Below are 24052 nucleotides of genomic sequence, written 5' to 3'. Positions count from 1 at the left end.
TTCTCGCAGTTACAATGTTATGTTGTGTGGGGTGGTGATTTTAATGTCTATTTGTGTAGCAATTATAAAAAAGGTATCTGCGGGCTCCAAGATGAAAATGATTCCCCTATTACACATTTCACTCACTCTAATATTGGTATAACTTTGAATGAATGTCTTTTTTTTTCTTTAGAACTTGAGTTTGCCAATGAAGTAGTGTATCCCCCTGTCGAGTTTAAGCTGACCTTTCACGGCAGAGGCCTTTCCACCACCATCGATTTCATCCTGTGTTCGCAAACCCTAAAGAATCGCTTAAACCACTTCAAAACTGGTACTGATCCTTCAAGCGATCACTATTCAGCCCACACTAAGACTAGCCTCTTAACCCAGCAATCTCTGGCTATGGACAAAATTAACGGCTGCACAGTAAAATGGTCAAAGATTAATCCTAATGAGGTTACTAAAAAGATTATTCAAAAAACTCTTCCCCTAATAAAAATCTGTCTAGCGGAGACCTCATCTCCTCATATGATCCTCTCTAGTTTTGTTAACATCCTAAAAGCTATCCAGCAGGAGCTCACTCGCCAACATAAGGCCCATGACAAGGACTCCCGGGGGTGGTTCGACACCCATTGCCGCAAAGCTCTCTGTGCGCTAAAAAGAGCACTTCATAGTCAAGATAGGGACGTGGCTTTAATAGCCACATTAAGAAGGAAGTACAAACTGGCCCAAAAAACCCGAAAACGGGAAATAAAAAAGAATCTTTGGGCCCAACTGCACGAGAGTACAAGAAGTAAGGACAGCTCGCTATTCTGGCGAACAGTTAAGTCCCCCTTCTTAGAGGATGCTATAGCTGTCCGTCACCTAGATGTGGCAGTATCTGCTGAAAAATGGGTGGCTCATTACTCACAGATTTTTGGGGATCCCTCCTCTGCAACCTTAACTTCCCAAACCGAAGAGGAAGTCCTTACCACGGATAATATTTATCCTATCGACCTCTACTTCGACCTTGCGGAGGTCACAGCTGCATTGACTTCCTCGAAGACTGGCAAAGCTCCTGGCCCTGATGGAGTTCCCCTCGACATCTTTGTGAGTAACTTAGATTTATGGTCCCCAATTGTCACACAAGTTATGACCGCAGCCTCCCAGGCCGGCCTAATTGAATCCTGGTCTACATCTGTGCTTTTACCCATTTTTAAAAAGGGTGAACGCGATAACCCAGCCTGCTACAGACCCATCTCCCTCTTGGACTCACTGGGTAAGGTCGCCGGGAGACTAATCCTGGAGCGTCTCCAGGATTGGGCCAAAGAGAAGAAGATCATAACCGACCTCCAGTTTGGGTTTCAAGAGGGACTGGGTACTGTAGAACAGGCCCTTAATTTGACACTATTAATGGGTAAATATGTTAGGGCAAAGGCGGAAACCTCTATCTGGTCTATGTGGACCTAAGTTCCGCATTTGATTGTGTAATACACTCCAAGATGTGGGAGATTCTGAGCAACCTGGGAGTAGACCCTCCACTCCTTAAATTCCTCCGAGAACTCTACACGGATGCTAAAGCATGTGTGAGGTACGGCATTAACGGAGAGTTATCGGATTCATTCAGCATAGCAAAAGGCGTCAGACAGGGGTGCGTCCTCGCTCCGTTTTTATTTAATATCTATACAAACGGCCTGGAGCAAGCGATGCTGGAAGACAACAAGGATCTCCCCTGCATAAACACCCGGCCTATTCCAGCACTATTATATGCTGACAATTCCGTCATCCTGGCGAGAACCCTAAATCAGCTCCAACTCCAACTGGACAAGTACTGTCAATTCATGCTTTTGCTTGGTTTAAAAGTAAACAAGTCCAAGACTTTTGTGATGTACATAGGTAAGAAAGCCCAGAAACGCAAATCTCTTTTTAGAGATAATGTCAGATTAGAAAACGCTAGGAAATACCCTTACTTGGGGATCCTTATTGATGATCATATCACATGGAAACCTGCTATCACCAGTAAAAAAATGCAGTTCCAGCGCACAACCATGGCGCTGACTTCTTTTTCCAGGAAGTTGGGCAAGCCCGCGCCCGACGAGTTGCTCAAAATTTATCAAGCTAAATGTCTGAGTGTGGCAACTTACAGAGCGGGCGTATGCGGCTATGCTCCTGCCGGACAGCTCCAAGTAATCGAAAATGACTTCCTGAAATATGCATTAGCCCTCCCTCGAAGTGCTCCAAATTACGGAAGCCACATCGAGCTCGGTCTGGACTATCTAACTGATACCATTAGATACCAACCGATCCTCCTCTGGCACCGTATATGGACCAAAGAGCAATGCCATCTCACTCGGTCACTAATACCCGATTGTCTATCCCTAACCCACTGGAAAAAGATCCCTTGGTTACTTTATGTGTTTAATTTTCTGAACGATCTGAATTGTTTAGCTTTTTTTACTAATCCTTCCTTACTCATGGACATGCCTAGAAAGACTCTGAAAAATGTATGTGTCACCCACCTAAGAGATCTTCGCATGTGTTCAGAAATTGGTAAACATTCAAATAGCCAACTAATGACGATTCAATCCTCCTCTGGCATTCAACCATATCTGTCATTTTATTTGTCAAACTTTGATAGATATGTTTCAACTAGATTTCGCTTTGATTTCTTTTATCGTCTTGTCTCGTTCCCCGAGGTTTCAGACTGGTCACGTGAATTATCTAGATGCCCTTGTGACAGCAAAACTCCTCAGTCTACCTTGCATGTAATTTTATTTTGTAGTTTTTACGAGTCCCCGCGTAAACGCTGGTTGGTCCCACTTCTCCGCCAAACGGGACTGAGAAGATGCAGACCTGCTCTCTTGGCACTACAGTTTTTAGACACGCAATTTGTTGCTAAGTGTATAGCCTGTTTTTTAAAGGCATGTCTGAAAACCCGATCCCAATTGGCTGTTCCTGCATTGTAAACCTTATACGCACAATTTACATTTAACTGTCAACCCGTGTCACATGCATAGGCGATACTCTTTTTAAAGACTGAATTCATTGTTTTGTTCATGTATTAGCTAAACATTGTACATATAACAACTCTTTTACAAAATTTGATGTATTAGTAAACAATGTACATACAATAACTTTTTTACAAATTTGATCTAAATGTTTTTCTATTATGTACTTTTATGATTGTAAAATCAATTGAAATAAAGTTTATTTGAAGATGAAGTCATCTGATCTTGTTAACTGGGGGAAAGTCAAAAGTTCAAGCCGTCCGTGATGGAGTGCAGGCCGGACAAAGGAAGCAGTTTAATCCAGTTTAAAAAGTGATCTTCTCAAATTCCAGCCCATAGAGTTCTTTTCGCGGTGGAAGAGGCATCGAGGTGCAGGAAGAACATCGTGGTGGCTGTCGCTATAGCATGAAGAGTAGTCCTAGCATCGCAGATGGGAATCGCTGTAGAGAAAAGATCTGGATGAGCATCACAGAGGGTCATTGCTGGAGCTTCGTAGGACGTTCTTGCTGTAGTGCAAAGTACAGATCTAGTGTCGCTGGTTGTCAATGTAGCACAAAGAGACAGGTTTTATAAAGCTGCTTGCTATTGGTCACTGCTGGCGGCAGAGTCTTGGCACAAATGAACCCGCTTGGTGTTGTGAAGAGCCCTAAACTTCAGGATTTCACCTTCTTTCACAGAAATTACTCAACTGATGCCAGCCAAGGGTACAGGACCTGGGAGGCACTTCTTGGGGATCAGAAATGCACTCCAGCAGAGTCCAGCAGGGCTCAGGCAGGCCCAGTGCAGACGTTAGCAGGGTGGCCTCTGGAGCTTATTGTGCCCCTGTAGCTCAGACAAGAAATCAGCCAAATGACCTTTGGAGTCACTCAGGCTATCCTGAGATGAAGGGGGCAGATACATTCTTCTTTCTCAGAGAAAGGGGGAAAGGCAGTGACCGTCTTTGCTCGCTTCAAAGCGGCCGCTCCCCACCCACGCTCCCTGACCATCCAGAACTTGAAGCGCTGCACTCCTCCTCGCAGCTGCAGCCTGGTATCGTAGCGCTTGGTGTTAATTCCACTGAGCTCGCATTGCCTGTTATAATTTTTATAGCGCCTGGCATTGTAGCGCTTTGCTGATAATTAATATTGTAGCGCCTGGCATTGTAGCGCCTGCATTATCATTTGTGCCTGATTGTGCCGATAGCTCCAGCCGGATCATAGCGTTATTGCGGCTGTGCCCCGTTTCGCTTTCTATTTGCCCTGCCATTTTGTAGTCGTGACGATTGGCCAGTCTCCCCTCCCCGCTCCCGCCTCCCAGCTGAGCCTCCCACCCACTGAGACAATAGGCCCGTCTCATCTTACTAGCGCTGTGACCGTCTTTGCTCGCTTCGAAGCGGCCGCTCCCCACCCACGCTCCCTGACCATCCAGAACTTGAAGCGCTACACTCCTCCTCGCAGCTGCAGCCTGGTATCGTAGCGCTTGGTGTTAATTCCACTGAGCTCGCATTGACTGTTATAATTTTCATAGCGCCTGGCATTGTAGCGCTTTGCTGATAATTAATATTGTAGCGCCTGGCATTGTAGCGCCTGCATTATCATTTGTGCCTGATTGTGCCGATAGCTCCAGCCAGATCATAGCACTATTGCGGCTGTGCCCCGTTTCGCTTTCTATTTGCCCTGCCATTTTGTAGTCGTGACGATTGGCCAGTCTCCCCTCCCCGCTCCCGCCTCCCGCCTCCCAGCTGAGCCTCCCACCCACTGAGACAATAGGCCCGTCTCATCTTACTAGCGCTGTGACCGTCTTTGCTCGCTTCGAAGCGGCCGCTCCCCACCCACGCTCCCTGACCATCCAGAACTTGAAGCGCTACACTCCTCCTCGCAGCTGCAGCCTGGTATCGTAGCGCTTGGTGTTAATTCCACTGAGCTCACATTGCCTGTTATAATTTTCATAGTGCCTGGCATTGTAGCGCCTGCATTATCATTTGTACCTGATTGTGCCGATAGCTCCGGCCGGATCATAGCGCTATTGCGGCTGTGCCCCGTTTCGCTTTCTATTTGCCCTGCCATTTTGTAGTCGTGACGATTGGCCAGTCTCCGCTCCCCGCTCCTGCCTCCCAGCTGAGCCTCCCACGCTCCGCCCCCCTCCACTCTCCATTTAAGACAGATGGACCTACGTGCAGCGTCCACGCGCAGCGGTCGCGCCGAAGGTGCGCCAAAGGTAAGCCTGTCTACGCCCGTCCGCGCCTGGACCGCGCCCAGCGCCAATCCCCCTGGTCCTCGCCGCACCCAACCCACTAGAGTCACATATGATGCCGCAACTCTCCTAGCCCTCAACCCCGGTCAAACACCACAATGCTGCGAAGCCATCCCAGGACGTACCCACGGCCCATTCGCCTGCATCTCCTGCAAGTTCAACTGCTTCAGGACCCTCACCAAATCCACTTCCTCCATACACAGCACCGACTCTAACCGCCTGAAGTGCATCCTGCTGAACACCCACTCGGTCCACAGACACGCAACTGAACTCTGGGACCTACTCGACACTGCGTCACCGGACATCGCCTTCCTTACAGAAACATGGATGAACACATCATCAGCACCCGACATCGCCATAGCCATACCGGACGCTTACAAGATTATCCGAAAAGACCGCACCAATCAAACAGGAGGAGGCATCGCCATCTTCCATAGGAACACCATCAAAATCACGACCAGCTCCAACGATAATCTTGCAACCGCCGAACATCTCCACTTTCAGATCCACACCGACCCTAGGACCACACTTAGAGGCACCCTCATTTACAGGCCTCCAGGTACCCGCACTCAATTCAGCGATGACATCACGGACTTCGTCAGCCCACATGCCCTCGCCTCCGAGAACTACATTCTATTAGGAGACCTCAACTACCACCTTGAAAACAAACACGACAGCAACACCTCCACCCTTATGGACAACTTGGCCAATCTCGGACTCAAACAACTTGTTGACACCACCACCCATGTAGCCGAACACACGCTCGACCCTATCTTCACCTCCAGCAAGCACATCTCCTTCGACCGCACCACAGCTCTCCACTGGACAGACCACAGCTGTGTTCACTTCAGCTACAAAACCACCCTGACCCACAACCGCCCACAACCTATTCCTCGGAGAAACTTGAACAAAATCACCTCCGACCAACTCCTCACATCACTCAACCAAAACCCTCCCACCCTTTCACTGGACCCAAACCAAGCGGCCACCAATCTCAAGCAATGGATCACCCACAGTGCTGACGAATTAGCACCCCTGAAAAAGCACCAGATCAAATCAGCCAGCAAAAAGGCTCCCTGGTTCAATGATGACCTTAAAAAATCCAAGAAGCTATGCCGCACCCTGGAGAAAACATGGAGAAAAAACCCAACCACCGACAACATGGCCACCCTTAAGGCAGCCACCCGCAAACAACACCAACTGATTCGATCCGCCAAGAAATCAGCATTCAAGGATCGTCTCGACAACAACACTCACAACAGCAAGGAACTTTTCAACATCGTCAAAGAATTCACCAACCCCACCGCAGCATCTAACGACATCACTCCATCCCAAGACCTCTGCGATGAGTTATCCTCCTTCTTCTAGAACAAAATTGCCGACATCCACAACAGCTTCGAGAATACTCCCAGCGATCAACCCTCCCCACCCCCATCAGATCCTACTCCGCCAACTAACAACCTTAGCGCCTGGAACCCAATCACCACTGAAGACACCATCCGCCTAATGAACTCAATCCACTCTGGCTCGCCAACCGACCCCTGCCCCCACCACATCTTCAACAAAGCTGACTCCATCATCGCACCCCATCTCCGTGATATCATCAACTGCTCGTTCAACTCTGCCACCTTCCCAGAAAGCTGGAAACACGCCGAACTCAGCGCCCTCTTGAAGAAACCCACAGCAGACCCCTCTGAACTTAAAAACTTCCGACCCATATCCCTCCTCCCATTCCCGGCCAAAGTCATTGAGAAAGCCGTCAACAGCCAGCTCGCCGCCTTCCTTGAATCCAACAACTCCCTCGATCCCTCTCAGTCCGGATTTTGAGCCAAACACAGCACCAAAACCGCCCTCATTGCAGCAACAGACGACATCCGAACACTACTGGATAACGGAGAAACAGCGGCCCTCATTCTATTCGACCTCTCCGTCGCTTTCAACACAGTCTGCCACAGCACCCTCATACAACGCCTCAGCAACATCGGCATACAAGGAAAATCCTTGGACTGGATCACCTCGTTCCTAGCTGGGAGAACTCAGAGAGTCCGACTTCCCCCATTCAACTCAGAGGCCACTGAAGTTATCTGTGGAGTACCACAAGGATCATCACTCAGTGCCACCCTCTTCAACGTTTACATGAGCCCACTCGCATCCATCGCACGCCAACACAACCTCAACATCATCTCTTACGCCGACGACACCCAATTAATCCTTTCCCTCACCAAAGACCCCAACACCGCCAAAACCAATCTTCACGAAGGCATGAAAGAAGTAGCCGAATGGATGAAACATAGCCGCCTAAAACTCAACTCAGACAAAACGGAGGTGCTCATCCTAGGATCTTCCCCCTCTGCTTGGGATGACTCTTGGTGGCCTTCCGCTCTGGGCACAGCACCCACACCCACAGACCATGCACGTAACCTTGGCTTCATCCCAGACTCCTCTCTCTCGATGTCCAGACAAGTCAACGCAGTCTCAACCTCCTGCTTCAACGTACTTCGCATTCTCGAAAAAAAGATCTTCCGCTGGATCCCCCTCGAGACAAGAAAGACTGTCACCCACGCAAGGGTCACGAGTCGACTGGATTATGGTAACACACTATACGCCGGAATCACAGCAAAATTACAGAAAAAACTCCAACGCATCCAAAACGCATCAGCGAGACTCATATTGGACATCCCTCGCCAAGATCACATCACCGGACACCTAAAAGACCACTGTTGGCTGCCCGTGAACAAAAGAATTACATTCCGTCTTCTCACCCACGCACACAAGGCCCTCTACAATCTAGGACCCGAATGCCTCAACACTCAACTGTCCTTCTACAAACCCACCCGCCAACTAAGATCGTCCAATCAAGCCCTCGCCGCAGTCCCGCGCATCCGAAAATCCACCATGGGAGGAAGATCCTTCTCCTTCCTGGCGGCCAAGACCTGGAACTCACTCCCCACTTGCCCCCGCCTTACTCAAAACCACATCTCCTTCAGAAAAGAACTTAAAACCTGGCTATTCGACAAATAATGAACCCCTTCCCAAGCACCTTGAGACCCTCTGGTTGAGTAGTGCGCTATATAAATGCCCGAACTTGAACTTGAACTTCTTAAAATTATGGGAGTGTACTAAAGAGTGGCTCTGGAGGTCCAATACATATACCTGGGGCAAGCCTTTTAAGTGGGGGGATTCCACATACTACGCCCACATCTGGTTCTGGAAAGGTCTCCCCCTGTCATGGATCCAAGAAGTCTGGGATACAAAGGAATCATGTCAGATCCCTTTGTTTGTGCCGGAGGCAAGCCCCTTTGAAGTGCAAGTGGGGCTTGGAACAGCTCCGCCACCAGCCATCCTGGTAGGATGGCCCATCCTGTCCACCGATAATCCCGTTTGTGTCACTATCTGGGAGGAGCACACAAACCCCAACAGCAGAGCTAATCACAGTCATGTGACCCAGAACACAGGCAGAAGACACAAATGGTTAGAATAAGAAAAAGACAATTTTTCATTAAAAATTATTTTAAATTACAATGAATTTGAGTCTATACACCATACCTCTATCTGCTGCTGGTCAAAAGTTATCACTTCTTAAATGTAAAAAGGTAACCCAGTGTTAGTCAATGGGAGAGATAGGCCTTACAGCAGTAAAAATAACTTTAATAGTTTTCTTTACTGCAAGGGCATGTAAAACGTAAACCCACATGTCCTAGTTTTTAAATACAATGCACCATGTACTATGTGCCTTTAGTGCCTACTTTAGGGATGTTTTTGATCTTCCAGTAAATCACATTAGTTATTTGTAAATTTCACTTATGCTGTGCTAAAGAAAAATGGAAATAAATAATTTTCCCAAAGGGTATTACAAGCAAGTCTCAGAAACACAAATGTCTTGAGAATAAATGGATATAGTGTAAATGAGGGAATGTGCAAGCTCAGCCTTCAGTCATCTCACTCACAAACAGCCCCATAGAATTAATTAGGCGCAACTCCTGTACCTCTCACTAGCATGTAGATGCTTTCTAGCTGTTCCTACTACCTTGACTTTGTAGAAGCTCTACATGAAGTTTACTCTGACAACATCTCCAGTGCTAATCTGCTTTCGGATTAATGCATTGTTCATTTTGACGTAGGGGTCTATTACGATGGCTGTCGTACTTTGTCCACCCGCCATCGCCCTGGGAAATGGGACCACCCGCCATGTGTGCGGCAGTCCCGCAAGCGCAATTAGGATGCATCCGCCACACAGGCGGGCGCATCCTGCATTTTTTGCATTGCAGCGGGCGGTGCGGTTAGCAGCACCCGCCGAAATGCAAAAAAGGCATGTGTGTATTTGCATGCACACCGTGGCAAGCACTGCACGGTGCCTGCTATGTCGGTGCACCACCCCAACATCCTGGGGGCTTGCAACGGGCCCCCAACTGAGTTATCCGCGTGCCTTTACGGCTGCTTCCTGCTCCCATTGTAATATGGATGGCGGTGTCCAGCAGACACCTCACCATATCAGGCCCCTTCTCCGCCCAGTCACCTGTGTGACCGGCGGAAAACCGGCAGACGGTCTTTCCATCCACCGGGGTCCCCCCGCCATACTAATATGGCGGGGGGAATTGCATGCGGGCAGAGGAGAATGTCGAGCGGATCGCCACCGCCATGTGGGCAGTGGCGATCCGCCCGACATTCTATTGGACCCCTTTGTGTCTATAAAATGCTGCCAAAAACCCAAAGCGCCAGCTCTAGGTGTATTGACTGTATACCCTTGCATTTAATTAAGCAGCACTGCTCTTGAGTATCAGCAAGGAAGAGCCACTGGCTCTGCATGCCAGAGTTGACCACACACACATTAAAAGTGGAAAATTTGCTGTGATTCGAACTAGATTGATATTACCCACAGTATTAAATCATATTTTTGGCAACATAAATCCAGAAAATAAGCACACAAGAGAGTGCTTGATATTCAAGGGACACCTTTGTTTAAAAAAAGAAAAAAGATATATATATATATATATATATATATATATATATATATATATATATATATATATATATATGTATATGTATATATATATATATATATTCACTGAAAAAAGCATAGGTTTCAAGCCTTATATAGTTAGGAATTAGCATTTAAAAAACCATTGAAATTGCTCCTATATAGTTAGTTGTATTAACTATATTTCGCGCAACCGCAATCCACTGCTGATGATGTCACATATTACATCATTCATGACATGGTCAGTGACATCACTGATGCCATCACTGATGACATATCAAAAGACACACTCAGTTTCTTTAAAAAGTCACATTGCTATGTTTGAGAATTTACATATTGCCTAGGAATTTATTTGCAACTGCAAACACTAGTGCACAACAAACTTAGTTTTATACAGCAGGAGCGAAATAATACAACGCTCCTGATCTCTAAGCAGGGAAGTGCTCGTTCTTAATAAAAAATGAGTCCGCTGGTACCGGAACACCGCCCAGCCAGGCGGAAAACCAATAATACGTGTAGCAAAAAAACAACTTCCAAGTCAAAGGCAAAGCAATTACTTCAAGGGTACCTTTCCGACCGGCTTCGGACCCAATTACAGAGCACTGGGTATCCACACGTGGACTGGTAAGGAGAAAAAACAAAAACGTATTTGCACAATCAATCAACTCAAATGCTACGATGAGCTACATAGATGATATACTGCCTAGCTATGTAGGTGGGAGAGTGAGGGGGAGTGTTGGACCACAACAAACACAATCCATTTACCTTCACTCCCTTTTGTTTATCTTCTGCGAACACTCGCACTAACAAGAGGTGTGCCCCTGCTACTCCAACAGTTGTATGGAACTAAGTGCTCGATTTCCATACAGCGTTCGCGTCATCAATCGTGGCGCGCCTCTTTCTAAAGGCGAAACACGCTTGCCGAGATAATGCTGCATTAAAGGCATAGTGTCCGTACTTTGGATACACCAACCATGAAATCATAAAGAACAATACGGCATAGTAAAAAACTTGTCCATACAGCCTCTGCTTAGTTGGGGCAATACTGAAAAACCTCCGGAAGCAATACAAGAACGCCTCAATAAAGAAGTAGACTATTTTTAATATAATGATTCCGCATAAGTGAATCACCCACAAGTGACTAATTCCAACTATGAATGTGAGGGAACATATCACCTATTATCGACTATCCACTAGGTCCGCAAAAAGGATAAAAAAAAAGATCATATCAATATATACACAGAAAAGAACACAGTGTAAATATTACAAGATACTGTAAGCAAAGAAAGTGTGGCTCGAGCATCGATATTATACAGTCAAGGACCTTTGAACAATACAATGTAAAAACAATATAAAAACAGACAAAGGTTATAGGAGAGCCCAAATTTCATCATATTCATTCAGACCTTTAGTCGCAGTCTTGTACTTCTCAATCATTCTGGCTTTTAGTCTATCCAACGTAGCCTGATAGTTCCCCTTGTTTTGAACTACCATCATTACTGACCACTGCATATCATTTTTAGGTGAACAGCCATGCCAACGCGGGGATTACCCAGCACTGCCATTACAACGCAGGAATTACAACGAAAGTCGTTACAACGACTTTCGCTGGAGGGCGCTCTTGGATAGGGAATAGTTTAATTTTCTATCCAACTCCTTCCCTACTGTCAACGTGGGATGGAGTTGGAATAGAAAATTAAACTATTCCACTATCCAGCGCCCTCCAGGGAAAGTCGTTGTAACTACTTTCGTTGTAATTCCTGCGTTGTAATGGCACGCGTGGTAATACCACGCGTTGTCATGACATACAACCTCATTTTCATTGTGCCCCTGCTGTTGATAATGTTGTACCAGGCGGGCTCCCTGTGTTGCACACCTCAGTCTTGATTTGTGTTGTAAAATACGTGCTTCACTGGTTATCCAAGCCATGTACTCCCATTTAAACAATGATGTTTTTCCTTTTGCACGATTTGCACAAGAGATAGCGAATTTGCACAGAATGTACAAAGTGTATATAAATGTATATATATATTTTTTTACATGATTTTAATATATTATGTAGAAATAATTTATTTTTCTAAATTGGTTCAAAACAAAATAATTTAATCAATTTATCTATGAGGAAATGATTATGAGGAAACATTGGGAGTAAGGACTGAACGATCAAGGAAGAGTGATATTCTCTTTTCAAAATGTTTGGTTTTTTTAAAATTTATGCATGGTTAAACTTAAAATGTGTTCTGGATCACTAAGCACTTTATTGAAATTGAACAAAAAGTAATCTATGACTCAAGCGCTACTGTACTAGGCTGAAGTTTGTTTGTTTTATTTCCACAGGCTGTGGGGTCAGCTGACTGTGTACTAGCACTTTAAGAGGGATGGGTGTACGATCGACCATGTCTTGTGATCAAGGGACGGAGGTCCCGAAACGCGTCATGGCGGCGTGTTCTATGCACTACTGGATGAAATAAACTGATATTTGCAAAATATCCGAAAGGGTCCGGCTTCGTTTTTTTCCCTGGAGTGAGATTTGGGGACTTGGCGGAATTCGTGGCACATTATTACACCGATAGCTTCTGGGTGTATACCGGACCCCTTCAGCAAACAGGGCGAGAGCGGAAGGGAGCAGTGTTGCGGGTTTCCTGTAACGTTCAGCGGCTCTGGTAAGAGCAACCGCAGTAGCCCCCGACGAACGAGAATCTCCTAGAGCAGCGGTTGTACTGGAAGGCGAGGCTGTTCCCACGGCTGTGGCAGAACCGGCGCTACGGTAAACAGCTGATTGCTCGGTGAGGAGACGTGGGGAAATTAACTCGGGACTGAAGGAGGAAGCAGCATAGTGCGCGGGGTTATTTGAAAACCTGGTCGCACACAGCTGAGTGCAACAAATCATCCGTAATAATTAACATTTAAACGTGCATAGACCATGGCCGCCGCTGATGTGGTCAGAAGCCGGGAGGAGGCGGCTATGGAAATGTTCGACAATGCCCCCATTACTAACAGCAACCCCAGGGAGCAGGCGACGACATCGAACTTGGGGAGCAATGTGATGAAAGAACTATTCAAAAAACTGGAGAAAGCCATGCGCACGGAACAGGCGAAATGGTGGGAGATGAAATCTCTGTCCCGCTATTTAGAAGTCGATCGCGTTCCCCGTGGCTTGAGGATCATGGTAGCACCCAGCTTCGAAAACCCGGATCCGGAGATGCTAAATGAGTGGGCGAGGTGTAACTTGGATTCTTCGAGTAGATTGTTGAGAATCTTGATAAAGTATGCCGAAAGCGATGGCGTGAAATTGGGAGTAGTAATAAGTGACCTCAATGAGCAAATTAAGAAATTGAATGATGCGGAGCAGGAAAAACGATTGCGTGAGTTAATGACACAGCGGCTCACCAAAGAAGAGGACGTAATCAAGAGAAGGAAAACCTTTAAGTTTCAAAGGGATAAGTTGGATTACCAAAACGGCCGGATTTTTACCTTCTCTAAGAAGTATGACCAACAAAAGGGAACGACCGGACCGCGTGCAACGGGTATGGGGCCAAGTAGCAGTAGGGGTATTAGCCCTTCTACCTCGGATTCCAACTTAAGCTCCATCCCAGGTAGTGAGTCGGAGAATGACCAACGCAATACTGATGAGGCGGCGGGTATTACCAAGCGGTCGTTGGGGGAGGAAGTGGAGTGCCTAAGCAACGACCGCAGGCAGACCCTAAGATCACACACCGCTGGCTCGAAAACAGGCGGAAACGCAACCGCAAACGCAAGTGGCGAAGGAGGAGTCGGGCAGCAAACCGGCGCAGCGAAACCACCAGCGAAGGGCCGGGGTCGCAAGCGATGGAATCGCAAGTGAACGAACAAGTAAGCGACCAACTCTCCGTGATTAATCTTTCAAATGTTCATTTGACTAATAATGAGATTAGAACTTTATCATTGGGCTTGACTTATTGCCCCCCATGTACATTTGATTATGCGCAAACAAGAATGGACTTTTTTAAATATATACGCAAATTGAAATTGAGAAAGTTATTCTTGCAGAACAGGTTAAAAACGCGCATGCCACCGCAGGAAAATTATAGAACTGACCCGCATTCAGGTCCATGCTTGGCAGGAGAGGTTGAGCTCTATGTGGACTTGGTTGATTTAAACAGAGAAGGGGGAACTTCAGTTGATGTTGAAAGAGAAGAGAATATAAGAACAGATGCCCCAGGGGCCACGAACTTTAAACCAAAATCAACATTTAACCCAATAGCAGTTTTTGATAACATTGAAGCATTTAATAATCTGGTCATATCTGATTTAAAGGAATTGCATCAGGCCTCTAGGATTAAAGACACTAAATGTAATAAAAAGTGTAACAATGCCTACGGGAGCCTAATGAAAAAACTACAGGGGGAAAACACTGTGATTGTCAAGCAGTCAGACAAGGGGGGCAACATTGTATTGTGGCCAAAAACAATGTATATGGAAGAGGCCCTACTACAACTTAATGACAGGAATTGTTATTGTAGGAGCGATTGGCGGACAGCTAGACAAACATGGGATGCTTTCCACACCAGATTGTATGCTTGGAAGGGAATGGGACTACTAAGTGGGGATGAACAAAAGTTCCTGAAAATGAATTATCCTGTAATCCCTGTGTTTTATATGATCCCCAAGGTCCACAAGAATCTGACCAAGCCCCCTGGTAGGCCCATCATCTCCGCCAGACAGGGTCCATTCGAAAATGCCTCCAAATACATTGATCACTTCTTGCAAGAGCACGTGAAGGGGCTTCCCTCGTACCTCAGGGATACTGGTGATTTTTTGGATAAAATCAAAACCATTAAATGGCAGGAAGATTACTTATTATTAACGCTAGATGTAACTTCCTTATACACCAGTATAAACCACGATGATGGCCTAAAAGCGGTAGAACATTACTTGAAACGTAGACCTGCTTGCATGCTACAGCATAATAACATGGTCATAGAGATGACAGAGATCTGCCTCAAAAGCAACTTCTTCTTATTTCAGAAGCAGATTTTCCAGCAACTGAGGGGGGTTGCAATGGGGGCCTGCTTCTCCCCCAGTTATGCCTGTCTGCATATGGGGCATTGGGAGGAGCAGGTCCTGGCAAGAACCTATGGAGATACCATGGCTAATAACATCATAGCCTGGTATAGGTTCATTGATGACCTCTTCATTATTTGGAGGGGGACAGAGGCAGAAGCGAATAGGTTCATAACCAACATCAATGTAAATGACTTGAACCTACAGTTTACTGGCCAGATTAGCAGTGCTAAGGTTACCTTTTTAGATGTGGAGGTGAGCGTTGTCAGTGGCAGGATAGTGACTGACCTACATCGAAAGGTGACGGCAGGCAATACAATGCTGCACGCCACAAGCCACCATCCAGCGCATTTGATTCGCAGCATCCCCTACGGGGAGATGCTGAGGATCGAAAGGATTTGCAGCACAAATGAGAGTTGTGAGAGAGCCCAGCAAGCCAGCAAGAAGAGATTCATTGAGAGGGGCTACTCACGAACGGTGGTGGAGGGTGCTATGAGACGTGCCAATTTAACTTCAGGGCATAGTCTAACAACAGATGCGGTGCCTACACCATCCGTAGAGGAGGAGTCTGGCCAACCAAAATTGATAACAGCATATAGCAGACAGCACAAAGAAATATTCAATATCATTCGCAAAAATTGGCAAGTGGTTAAGGGAGATCCGGTCATTGGGGGGACCCTAGCCAGCAGACCAGCCATAACCTATAGTAAAGCTAGGTCCATGAGCGATATGATAGTCAAGAGCAGCCCGGAAGTAGCCGATGACAACTGGCTAGGGAAGAGCAAGGGCTTTTTGAAATGTGCAGTCTGCAAAGCATGTAGGATAGGTAGAAATAAGACTACCTACATGACTGCTTTCAACTGCGAGGTGAGAACTATTAAAAAGAAAATCACCTGCAAGTCAGACTTCGTGGTCTATGTGTTGGAATGTGCCTGTGGCCTGCGTTATGTGGGCAGCACTAAGCTGCAGGTCCATAGGCGCATTCTACAGCACATCAGGGCAGTGAGTAATAAGGATGAGGCATACCCGGTCGCCAGACACGTGAATACGTGCCATGGTGGGGACATAGGATGTTTGCAGTATTATGCCATTGACATGATTCCGCCTCTCCGCAGAGGTGGTGACAGAGAGGCCAAATTGAGAGTCTTGGAAACACGCTATATTCTAGAGCTTAATTCCAAGGCTCCCAACGGTTTGAATCAAACGGAAGACTTACACTCTTGTCTTTATTAGGGATCTAATTATTCAGACCGTGTGGGCCCATACATGTATAGCAACTGCAGATGTCCATGGGGGTAATTATGCATTAGAGTCGAACATGTAAATAGTCTGCCTCCCGTGTTTTTAATGTAAACTCATGGTGAAGGGATTATAAATTATTTTAAATCACCAGGTTATATGGGTTTTAAGTATCATAATTATGATTATGATATTCTCTTATCGTGCCCCAGCAATTGAACCCATATTGCAGCAGTGTGGATGCAATGGTTAGATGTAGCAGCAAATGCCCACTGGGGCACAATTTTGAAAAAAGTGATCCAAGCCATGTACTCCCATTTAAACAATGATGTTTTTCCTTTTGCACGATTTGCACAAGAGATAGCGAATTTGCACAGAATGTACAAAGTGTATATAAATGTATATATATATTTTTTTACATGATTTTAATATATTATGTAGAAATAATTTATTTTTCTAAATTGGTTCAAAACAAAATTTTTTAATCAATTTATCTATGAGGAAATGATTATGAGGAAACATTGGGAGTAAGGACTGAACGATCAAGGAAGAGTGATATTCTCTTTTCAAAATGTTTGGTTTTTTTAAAATTTATGCATGGTTAAACTTAAAATGTGTTCTGGATCACTAAGCACTTTATTGAAATTGAACAAAAAGTAATCTATGACTCAAGCGCTACTGTACTAGGCTGAAGTTTGTTTGTTTTATTTCCACAGGCTGTGGGGTCAGCTGACTGTGTACTAGCACTTTAAGAGGGATGGGTGTACGATCGACCATGTCTTGTGATCAAGGGACGGAGGTCCCGAAACGCGTCATGGCGGCGTGTTCTATGCACTACTGGATGAAATAAACTGATATTTGCAAAATATCCGAAAGGGTCCGGCTTCGTTTTTTTCCCTGGAGTGAGATTTGGGGACTTGGCGGAATTCGTGGCATATATATATATATATGTATATGTATATATATATATATATTCACTGAAAAAAACATAGGTTTCAAGCCTTATATAGTTAGGAATTAGCATTTAAAAAACCATTGAAATTGCTCCTATATAGTTAGTTGTATTAACTATATTTCGCGCAACCGCAATCCACTGCTGATGATGTCACATATTACATCATTCATGACATGGTCAGTGACATCACTGATGCCATCACTGATGACATCTCAAAAGACACACTGAGTTTCTTTAAAAAGTCACATTGCTATGTTTGAGAATTTACATATTGCCTAGGAATTTATTTGCAACTGCAAACACTAGTGCACAACAAACTTAGTTTTATACAGCAGGAGCGAAATAATACAACGCTCCTGATCTCTAAGCAGGGAAGTGCTCGTTCTTAATAAAAAATGAGTCCGCTGGTACCGGAACACCGCCCAGCCAGGCGGAAAACCAATAATACGTGTAGCAAAAAACCAACTTCCAAGTCAAAGGCAAAGCAATTACTTCAAGGGTACCTTTCCGACCGGCTTCGGACCCAATTACAGAGCACTGGGTATCCACACGTGGACTGGTAAGGAGAAAAAACAAAAACGTATTTGCACAATCAATCAACTCAAATGCTACGATGAGCTACATAGATGATATACTGCCTAGCTATGTAGGTGGGAGAGTGAGGGGGAGTGTTGGACCACAACAAACACAATCCATTAACCTTCACTCCCTTTTGTTTATCTTCTGCGAACACTCGCACTAACAAGAGGTGTGCCCCTGCTACTCCAACAGTTGTATGGAACTAAGTGCTCGATTTCCATACAGCGTTCGCGTCATCAATCGTGGCGCGCCTCTTTCTAAAGGCGAAACACGCTTGCCGAGATAATGCTGCATTAAAGGCATAGTGTCCGTACTTTGGATACACCAACCATGAAATCATAAAGAACAATACGGCATAGTAAAAAACTTGTCCATACAGCCTCTGCTTAGTTGGGGCAATACTGAAAAACCTCCGGAAGCAATACAAGAACGCCTCAATAAAGAAGTAGACTATTTTTAATATAATGATTCCGCATAAGTGAATCACCCACAAGTGACTAATTCCAACTATGAATGTGAGGGAACATATCACCTATTATCGACTATCCACTAGGTCCGCAAAAAGGATAAAAAAAAAGATCATATCAATATATACACAGAAAAGAACACAGTGTAAATATTACAAGATACTGTAAGCAAAGAAAGTGTGGCTCGAGCATCGATATTATACAGTCAAGGACCTTTGAACAATACAATGTAAAAACAATATAAAAACAGACAAAGGTTATAGGAGAGCCCAAATTTCATCATATTCATTCAGACCTTTAGTCGCAGTCTTGTACTTCTCAATCATTCTGGCTTTTAGTCTATCCAACGTAGCCTGATAGTTCCCCTTGTTTTGAACTACCATCATTACTGACCACTGCATATCATTTTTAGGTGAACAGCCATGCCAACGCGGGGATTACCCAGCACTGCCATTACAACGCAGGAATTACAACGAAAGTCGTTACAACGACTTTCGCTGGAGGGCGCTCTTGGATAGGGAATAGTTTAATTTTCTATCCAACTCCTTCCCTACTGTCAACGTGGGATGGAGTTGGAATAGAAAATTAAACTATTCCACTATCCAGCGCCCTCCAGGGAAAGTCGTTGTAACTACTTTCGTTGTAATTCCTGCGTTGTAATGGCACGCGTGGTAATACCACGCGTTGTCATGACATACAACCTCATTTTCATTGTGCCCCTGCTGTTGATAATGTTGTACCAGGCGGGCTCCCTGTGTTGCACACCTCAGTCTTGATTTGTGTTGTAAAATACGTGCTTCACTGGTTGTGTCGTATATAGAACATCTCACACGGGTATTTGAGAAAATAGATGACGTTCTTTGTGTTACACTAAGAAAAGCTATTTTCGTAATGTGTCTGACCATTGATGATAATAAACTTCGTGTCACTAGTCATTTGACATGCAACACAGTTGTGGCATTTTAGAATGCCCAGTTAAAGGAGGTAGGCCTTACATCCCTTCATAATTTCAGTAGGACATGCTGCTTTGACCACAATCTGAAGTATGTTTTTTCCTTTACGAAAATTAAACAACGGTTTGGGGATACCCAGATGACTAATCATTCTCCAGTTGTGTAGTATAATTTTTTTCAATTTGTTTGCCTTCAAGTTATATGTCAACACGCAAGTGAGGGGATTGGACTCAGGTCTTTTTTTTGGGAGCTAGTAAATCCTCCCTTGGTGTAAACTAAACTCTCTTTAGGGTGTTCTTAACTAGTTTTTACAGGTAGCCCCCTGCTATAAGCTTAGTTTTTAAGCACTCTGCATTCTTAAAAATAGTCCTGTTTTTTAGTACAATTTCTATGAATTCTACGAAACTGCCCATAAGGGAAATTTTCTTTCAAACTTCTAGGATGGCCACTAGTAAAGTGCAATAATGTCTTCGATCAGTGGGTTTGGTACACAGACTTACTTCCAAGAAACCTTCATTATTTTCTATTCTAACATCTAAGAAGTTAATCCTTTTACTGTTATAGGTAACCGTAAATCTAAGGCCAGGGGTTATGGTATTATGCCATTTATTAAAAAGTTGTAGTGTGGGCTGGTCGCCGTCCCACACTATAAAAATATTGTCAATATACCGAATCCATTTACCAACGTGTGTATATTAAGGATTTCTGGAATCATAAATCCATTTATTTCCAAAACAATCTATCACGAGGGTTAACTATCTCCGGAGCAAATCGACACCCCATAGCTACACCCTTTATTTGAAGGAACTAGTTGTCTTTGAATGCAAAGAAATTATTCTTAAAGCATAATGTAGCTAAAGATAAAATGAATTCTGTAGGTACCGAATATGAACTTTTACTCCTGTCTAAGAAATACTTTAAGACATTGAGCGCATCTTCTTGAGGGATGTTTGTATATAACACTTCAATATCAAAAGACACCAACAACTGCTTCTCTGAAACGAAGGAGAGGTTTTCAACTTTATTGATCAGATCTATTGTGTCCCTCACAAAAGATCTGTTATTTACAACAAAAGTTCTTAGGGAGGTGTCAAGGTATTTTGCCAGAGGTTCCAAAAGGGAGCCACATGCTGAGATAATCCGCTTCCCAGGAGGGTTGTCTACGCTTTTATGGATCTTACGTAAGACGTATATATTGAGCATCGTCTCTGTACTGGCATTAAGGAAGTCAAATTCTTGTTTACAGATCCACCCCTTCTCTGAGTGGGGTTATCTTTGATTTATCTGTAGTGTGCAGTGTTGTTAAGCTGCCTCAACCCCTCCACTTCATATGCCTCGCTGTCCCAAATTACAATCCCCCCGCCTTTTTCGGCTGGTTTAATAACTATAGAGGGTTTGAGAGCCAAGTTAGCTAAAGCCTCTGTTTCTGCTTTAGAGCAGTTTTGTTTAAAATAGATGTTTTTGTCATTCAGGGCATCTACCTCTCTAAGAACTTGTTCTTCAAATGCTAGAATTTGCGGTGGCATGCTTGCACTCTCAGGACAGAAGGTAGATTTATTCTTCAGACCACTGGCATTGTTACTGATACATTCTAAAGGCTCTGAAAAATGGATTTTAGTCTGATTTTATGAAGAAATTGTACAACTTCTGTCTTGATATCAACAGGAGTAGGAACTGTCAACAAACAAAAGACAGACCCTTATGGAGTATGCCCATTTCTGTATCTGTGAGCACATGTTTGGACGGATTGGCAATAGGGATCGGTTCTAAGCTGTCATCATTAACAATATTTTGTGTTTGTATCATCATCTGTAGGCTATCCTCCTAGTTCAGAAAAAAACCTGTTTTGGCCTCTCCATTCCCCATTGTTTCCCCGCCCCCTGTTTCTACCTTTGTCTAAAAAAGGTTGTGGCCTGGGGTATTGGATGTATGGTTGATAAAGACCTGAGGATCCTTGGTCAGAATCTGACGAAGTATCAGAAAAAGTAATGAATTTCCTCCGGGAACGTCCTCTGTATTGTAAATTTAAAGAACTAGGGTTATTGTTTTGATAAAAATCGTCTTTCAAGAATGGGTATACTTGTTCAATTTTAAAGTTTTTTATGTCCTTAGCAACCTTTGACATTTTTTGGTTTGTCGTGTGCACTTTAAAGTCTGCTAGAGTTTTTTCAACCAACTCCAAATGTGATTTGGCATTGTTTAGGGTGGAATCACCACCAATCTCGTTTTCCAAGTTCCAAAGCCTTGATTTCTATCAATTCTTCCTCACTAATCCAAAGGGCCGTCTCTATGGATAATGCTATCCAGTCTCTAGAACATTTGGTCTCTACCTCGCTGAACTTATGTAGGTATGTTTTGTCGGCTACAAAGATCACGGGAATATTTTTCACTTGGAGTCCGGCCGGGATGGTGTTACTCTTAAGGTGCTCTAAAAACACTTGCTCATGCAGTTTGTACGTATGCTTTTTTTCATTTACTGTTTAAATCTCTCTACTTTACCTAGATTCAGCAATTTTACAGTCATTACATTGTGGTAAGTAAATAATATTTATGTATGATGGTCACGTTATTCTTCGAAACCCACTTATCATGCTTCAAAGGTTGCTTATTTGCCAGTCCCTAAAATTCCCTAAACAAAACCTACTTTCCCTAAACAATACCCATACCTGAACACTAAAAAAACCCTTACTATCCCTAAACTCTACCCATCCCAAAAACTTTAAAAGTCTCTTCCTACCTTGAAACAGTACCCATTCCTGAACCTCAAAATGTTTTACTAACCCCCAAACACTATCGGCCAGATTCATCAAGCTTAATTGCGCTCGCAAAGGGCCAGATTCTCAGAATCTGGCCCTTTGCGAGTGCAATTTTTGCATTTGGGATTCAGCATCCCAAATGCAAAATTGGCTATTAAAGAATTCGCACATTTGCGAGGAATTGCATTTAAGGAATCTCTATTTGAGATTCCTTAAATGCAATTCATGAACCATTTTAAAATTGCGAAATCGCAATTTTGGGCCGCTATTTACTGCGAGGTCAAACCTCGTGGTAAATAGAGAAAACTTAGAAAAATGCATTTAAATGCATTTTTCTAAGTTGCATGTTACACACACACATGTCCTTTTGACATGTGTGTGCGCAACACCAATGTAAATTACATTTCAGGGGTACTACAGGGTGTCCTTTGGACACCCCTGTCACCCTTGAAATCGCTTCCTTATTTGCGATTAGCTAATTGCTAATCGCAAATAAGGAATAACTCCCCATTCATTCCTATGGGCCTGGAATGAATGGGGAGTTATTCCTTATTTGCGATTAGCAATTAGCTAATCGCAAACAAGGAATCAGTGGGAATCGCAAATTCAATTGCGATTCCTACATGAATCCCGTTTTGCGAGTCCTTAATAGCGAATCCTTAAAATTCGCTATTAAGGACTCGCAATTCCTTACCTTGATGAATCTGGCTGTATGTATTGCTGAACCCTAAGCCACTTTACTACCCCTAAACACTTGCCATCACTGAATCCCAAATCCCTTACCCCTCAAACACTACCAATCCCTGAACCTCAAAACACTCTGTACCCGCCAAGAACCCACTTGCTTGTTTTGTAGAAACGCATCCCTAAAGAGTAAAAAGCTAAAACATCTTAAAACCATATACCTGTATATTTATTGTTTAAATAATACAATTAGACGTAATTAATCTTACCTTATATTTAATTAAAACATTTAACTATTTTCAACATATTAATTAACTACATTTATTTGAGAACAATATTAAAAATTATAGACATTAATCCTTAACAAAATATTTGTATATACATATGTGTATGTGTACGTATACAGTCTCCTACCAGCGGTCGGCTGTAGGTACTTACAGCTAGGATCTAGTTTCCATAGGAAAAGCATTTTTCTTTTGCTAATAACTTTGGCGCCGTTTGATGAATTTCACGAAGTTTTCAAAGCTAGTGTGCCAGTCACTTGAGCTGCTGTCTTGAAAGTTTCGGAGTGATTCATCAAAAGGGGGCTGAGTAAAAGGGGGGCCTCAAAACATGTTTTCCCCATGCATTTTCCCATAGGGATTTTGAATACGACCAAGCCCGAACCACTGAATAGACGAAATCCGGAAACAGCTGGAAGCCTGGTCAACTAAATTTATGACATGGTGGGGAAGACTCAAAACAATAAAAATGATGATCACTCCCCTAGTAAATTACCTTACAAGCATGCTACCAATCTTCTTAACAGACGAGTTCCATCGGAAATTAGATAAAATGTGCACCAAATTCCTCTGGCGAGATAAAAAAGCAAGATATGCCTGAAAAAACTTAGAAGACCTAAAAATCAAGGGGGGTGAACCTAGCTGACTTTAAAGTCTTTCAACTGGCTTTTCTGGCCAAACAAGGCACACAATGGATCGAGCAAACACCAGTATACTCACCAGTAAGGCTACAACTCGAAAAGGCTATACTGAACAACCTAGACCTGCTAGCCCTACTCACGGCAAATGCACACTCACTCGCAAACAACACAATACTGAAAAACACCAAAATAGCCCTTCTAAAACTAGAATTACAACAAATTTGGCAGAAAGCTAGATCTTGGTCCATAATTTGGTGTAAATCTGTTAAGTAGTTTTG

At 44.0% G+C, this 24052-nt stretch overlaps 2 protein-coding genes across 3 annotated transcripts in view; one reads left to right on the top strand and one right to left on the bottom strand.

Annotated features, from left to right (window-relative positions):
• RASGRF2 (Ras protein specific guanine nucleotide releasing factor 2) overlaps positions 1–24052 on the bottom strand; it is a 1825430-nt gene that overhangs the window by 1069320 nt on the left and 732058 nt on the right. The window lies entirely within an intron of this gene.
• LOC147726790 (uncharacterized) lies at positions 13100–14020 on the top strand. The gene has a single exon (XM_086962990.1). The coding sequence runs from the start codon at positions 13100–13102 to the stop codon at positions 14018–14020; it is 921 nt and encodes a 306-aa protein (XP_086819116.1).

This window comes from Lissotriton vulgaris, chromosome 3_1, assembly GCF_964263255.1.
Source record: "Lissotriton vulgaris chromosome 3_1, aLisVul1.2, whole genome shotgun sequence".
Taxonomy (NCBI): Eukaryota; Metazoa; Chordata; class Amphibia; order Caudata; family Salamandridae; genus Lissotriton; species Lissotriton vulgaris.
Note: the sequence above shows the minus strand (reverse complement) of the source record. Positions and strands in the feature narration are given on the sequence as shown.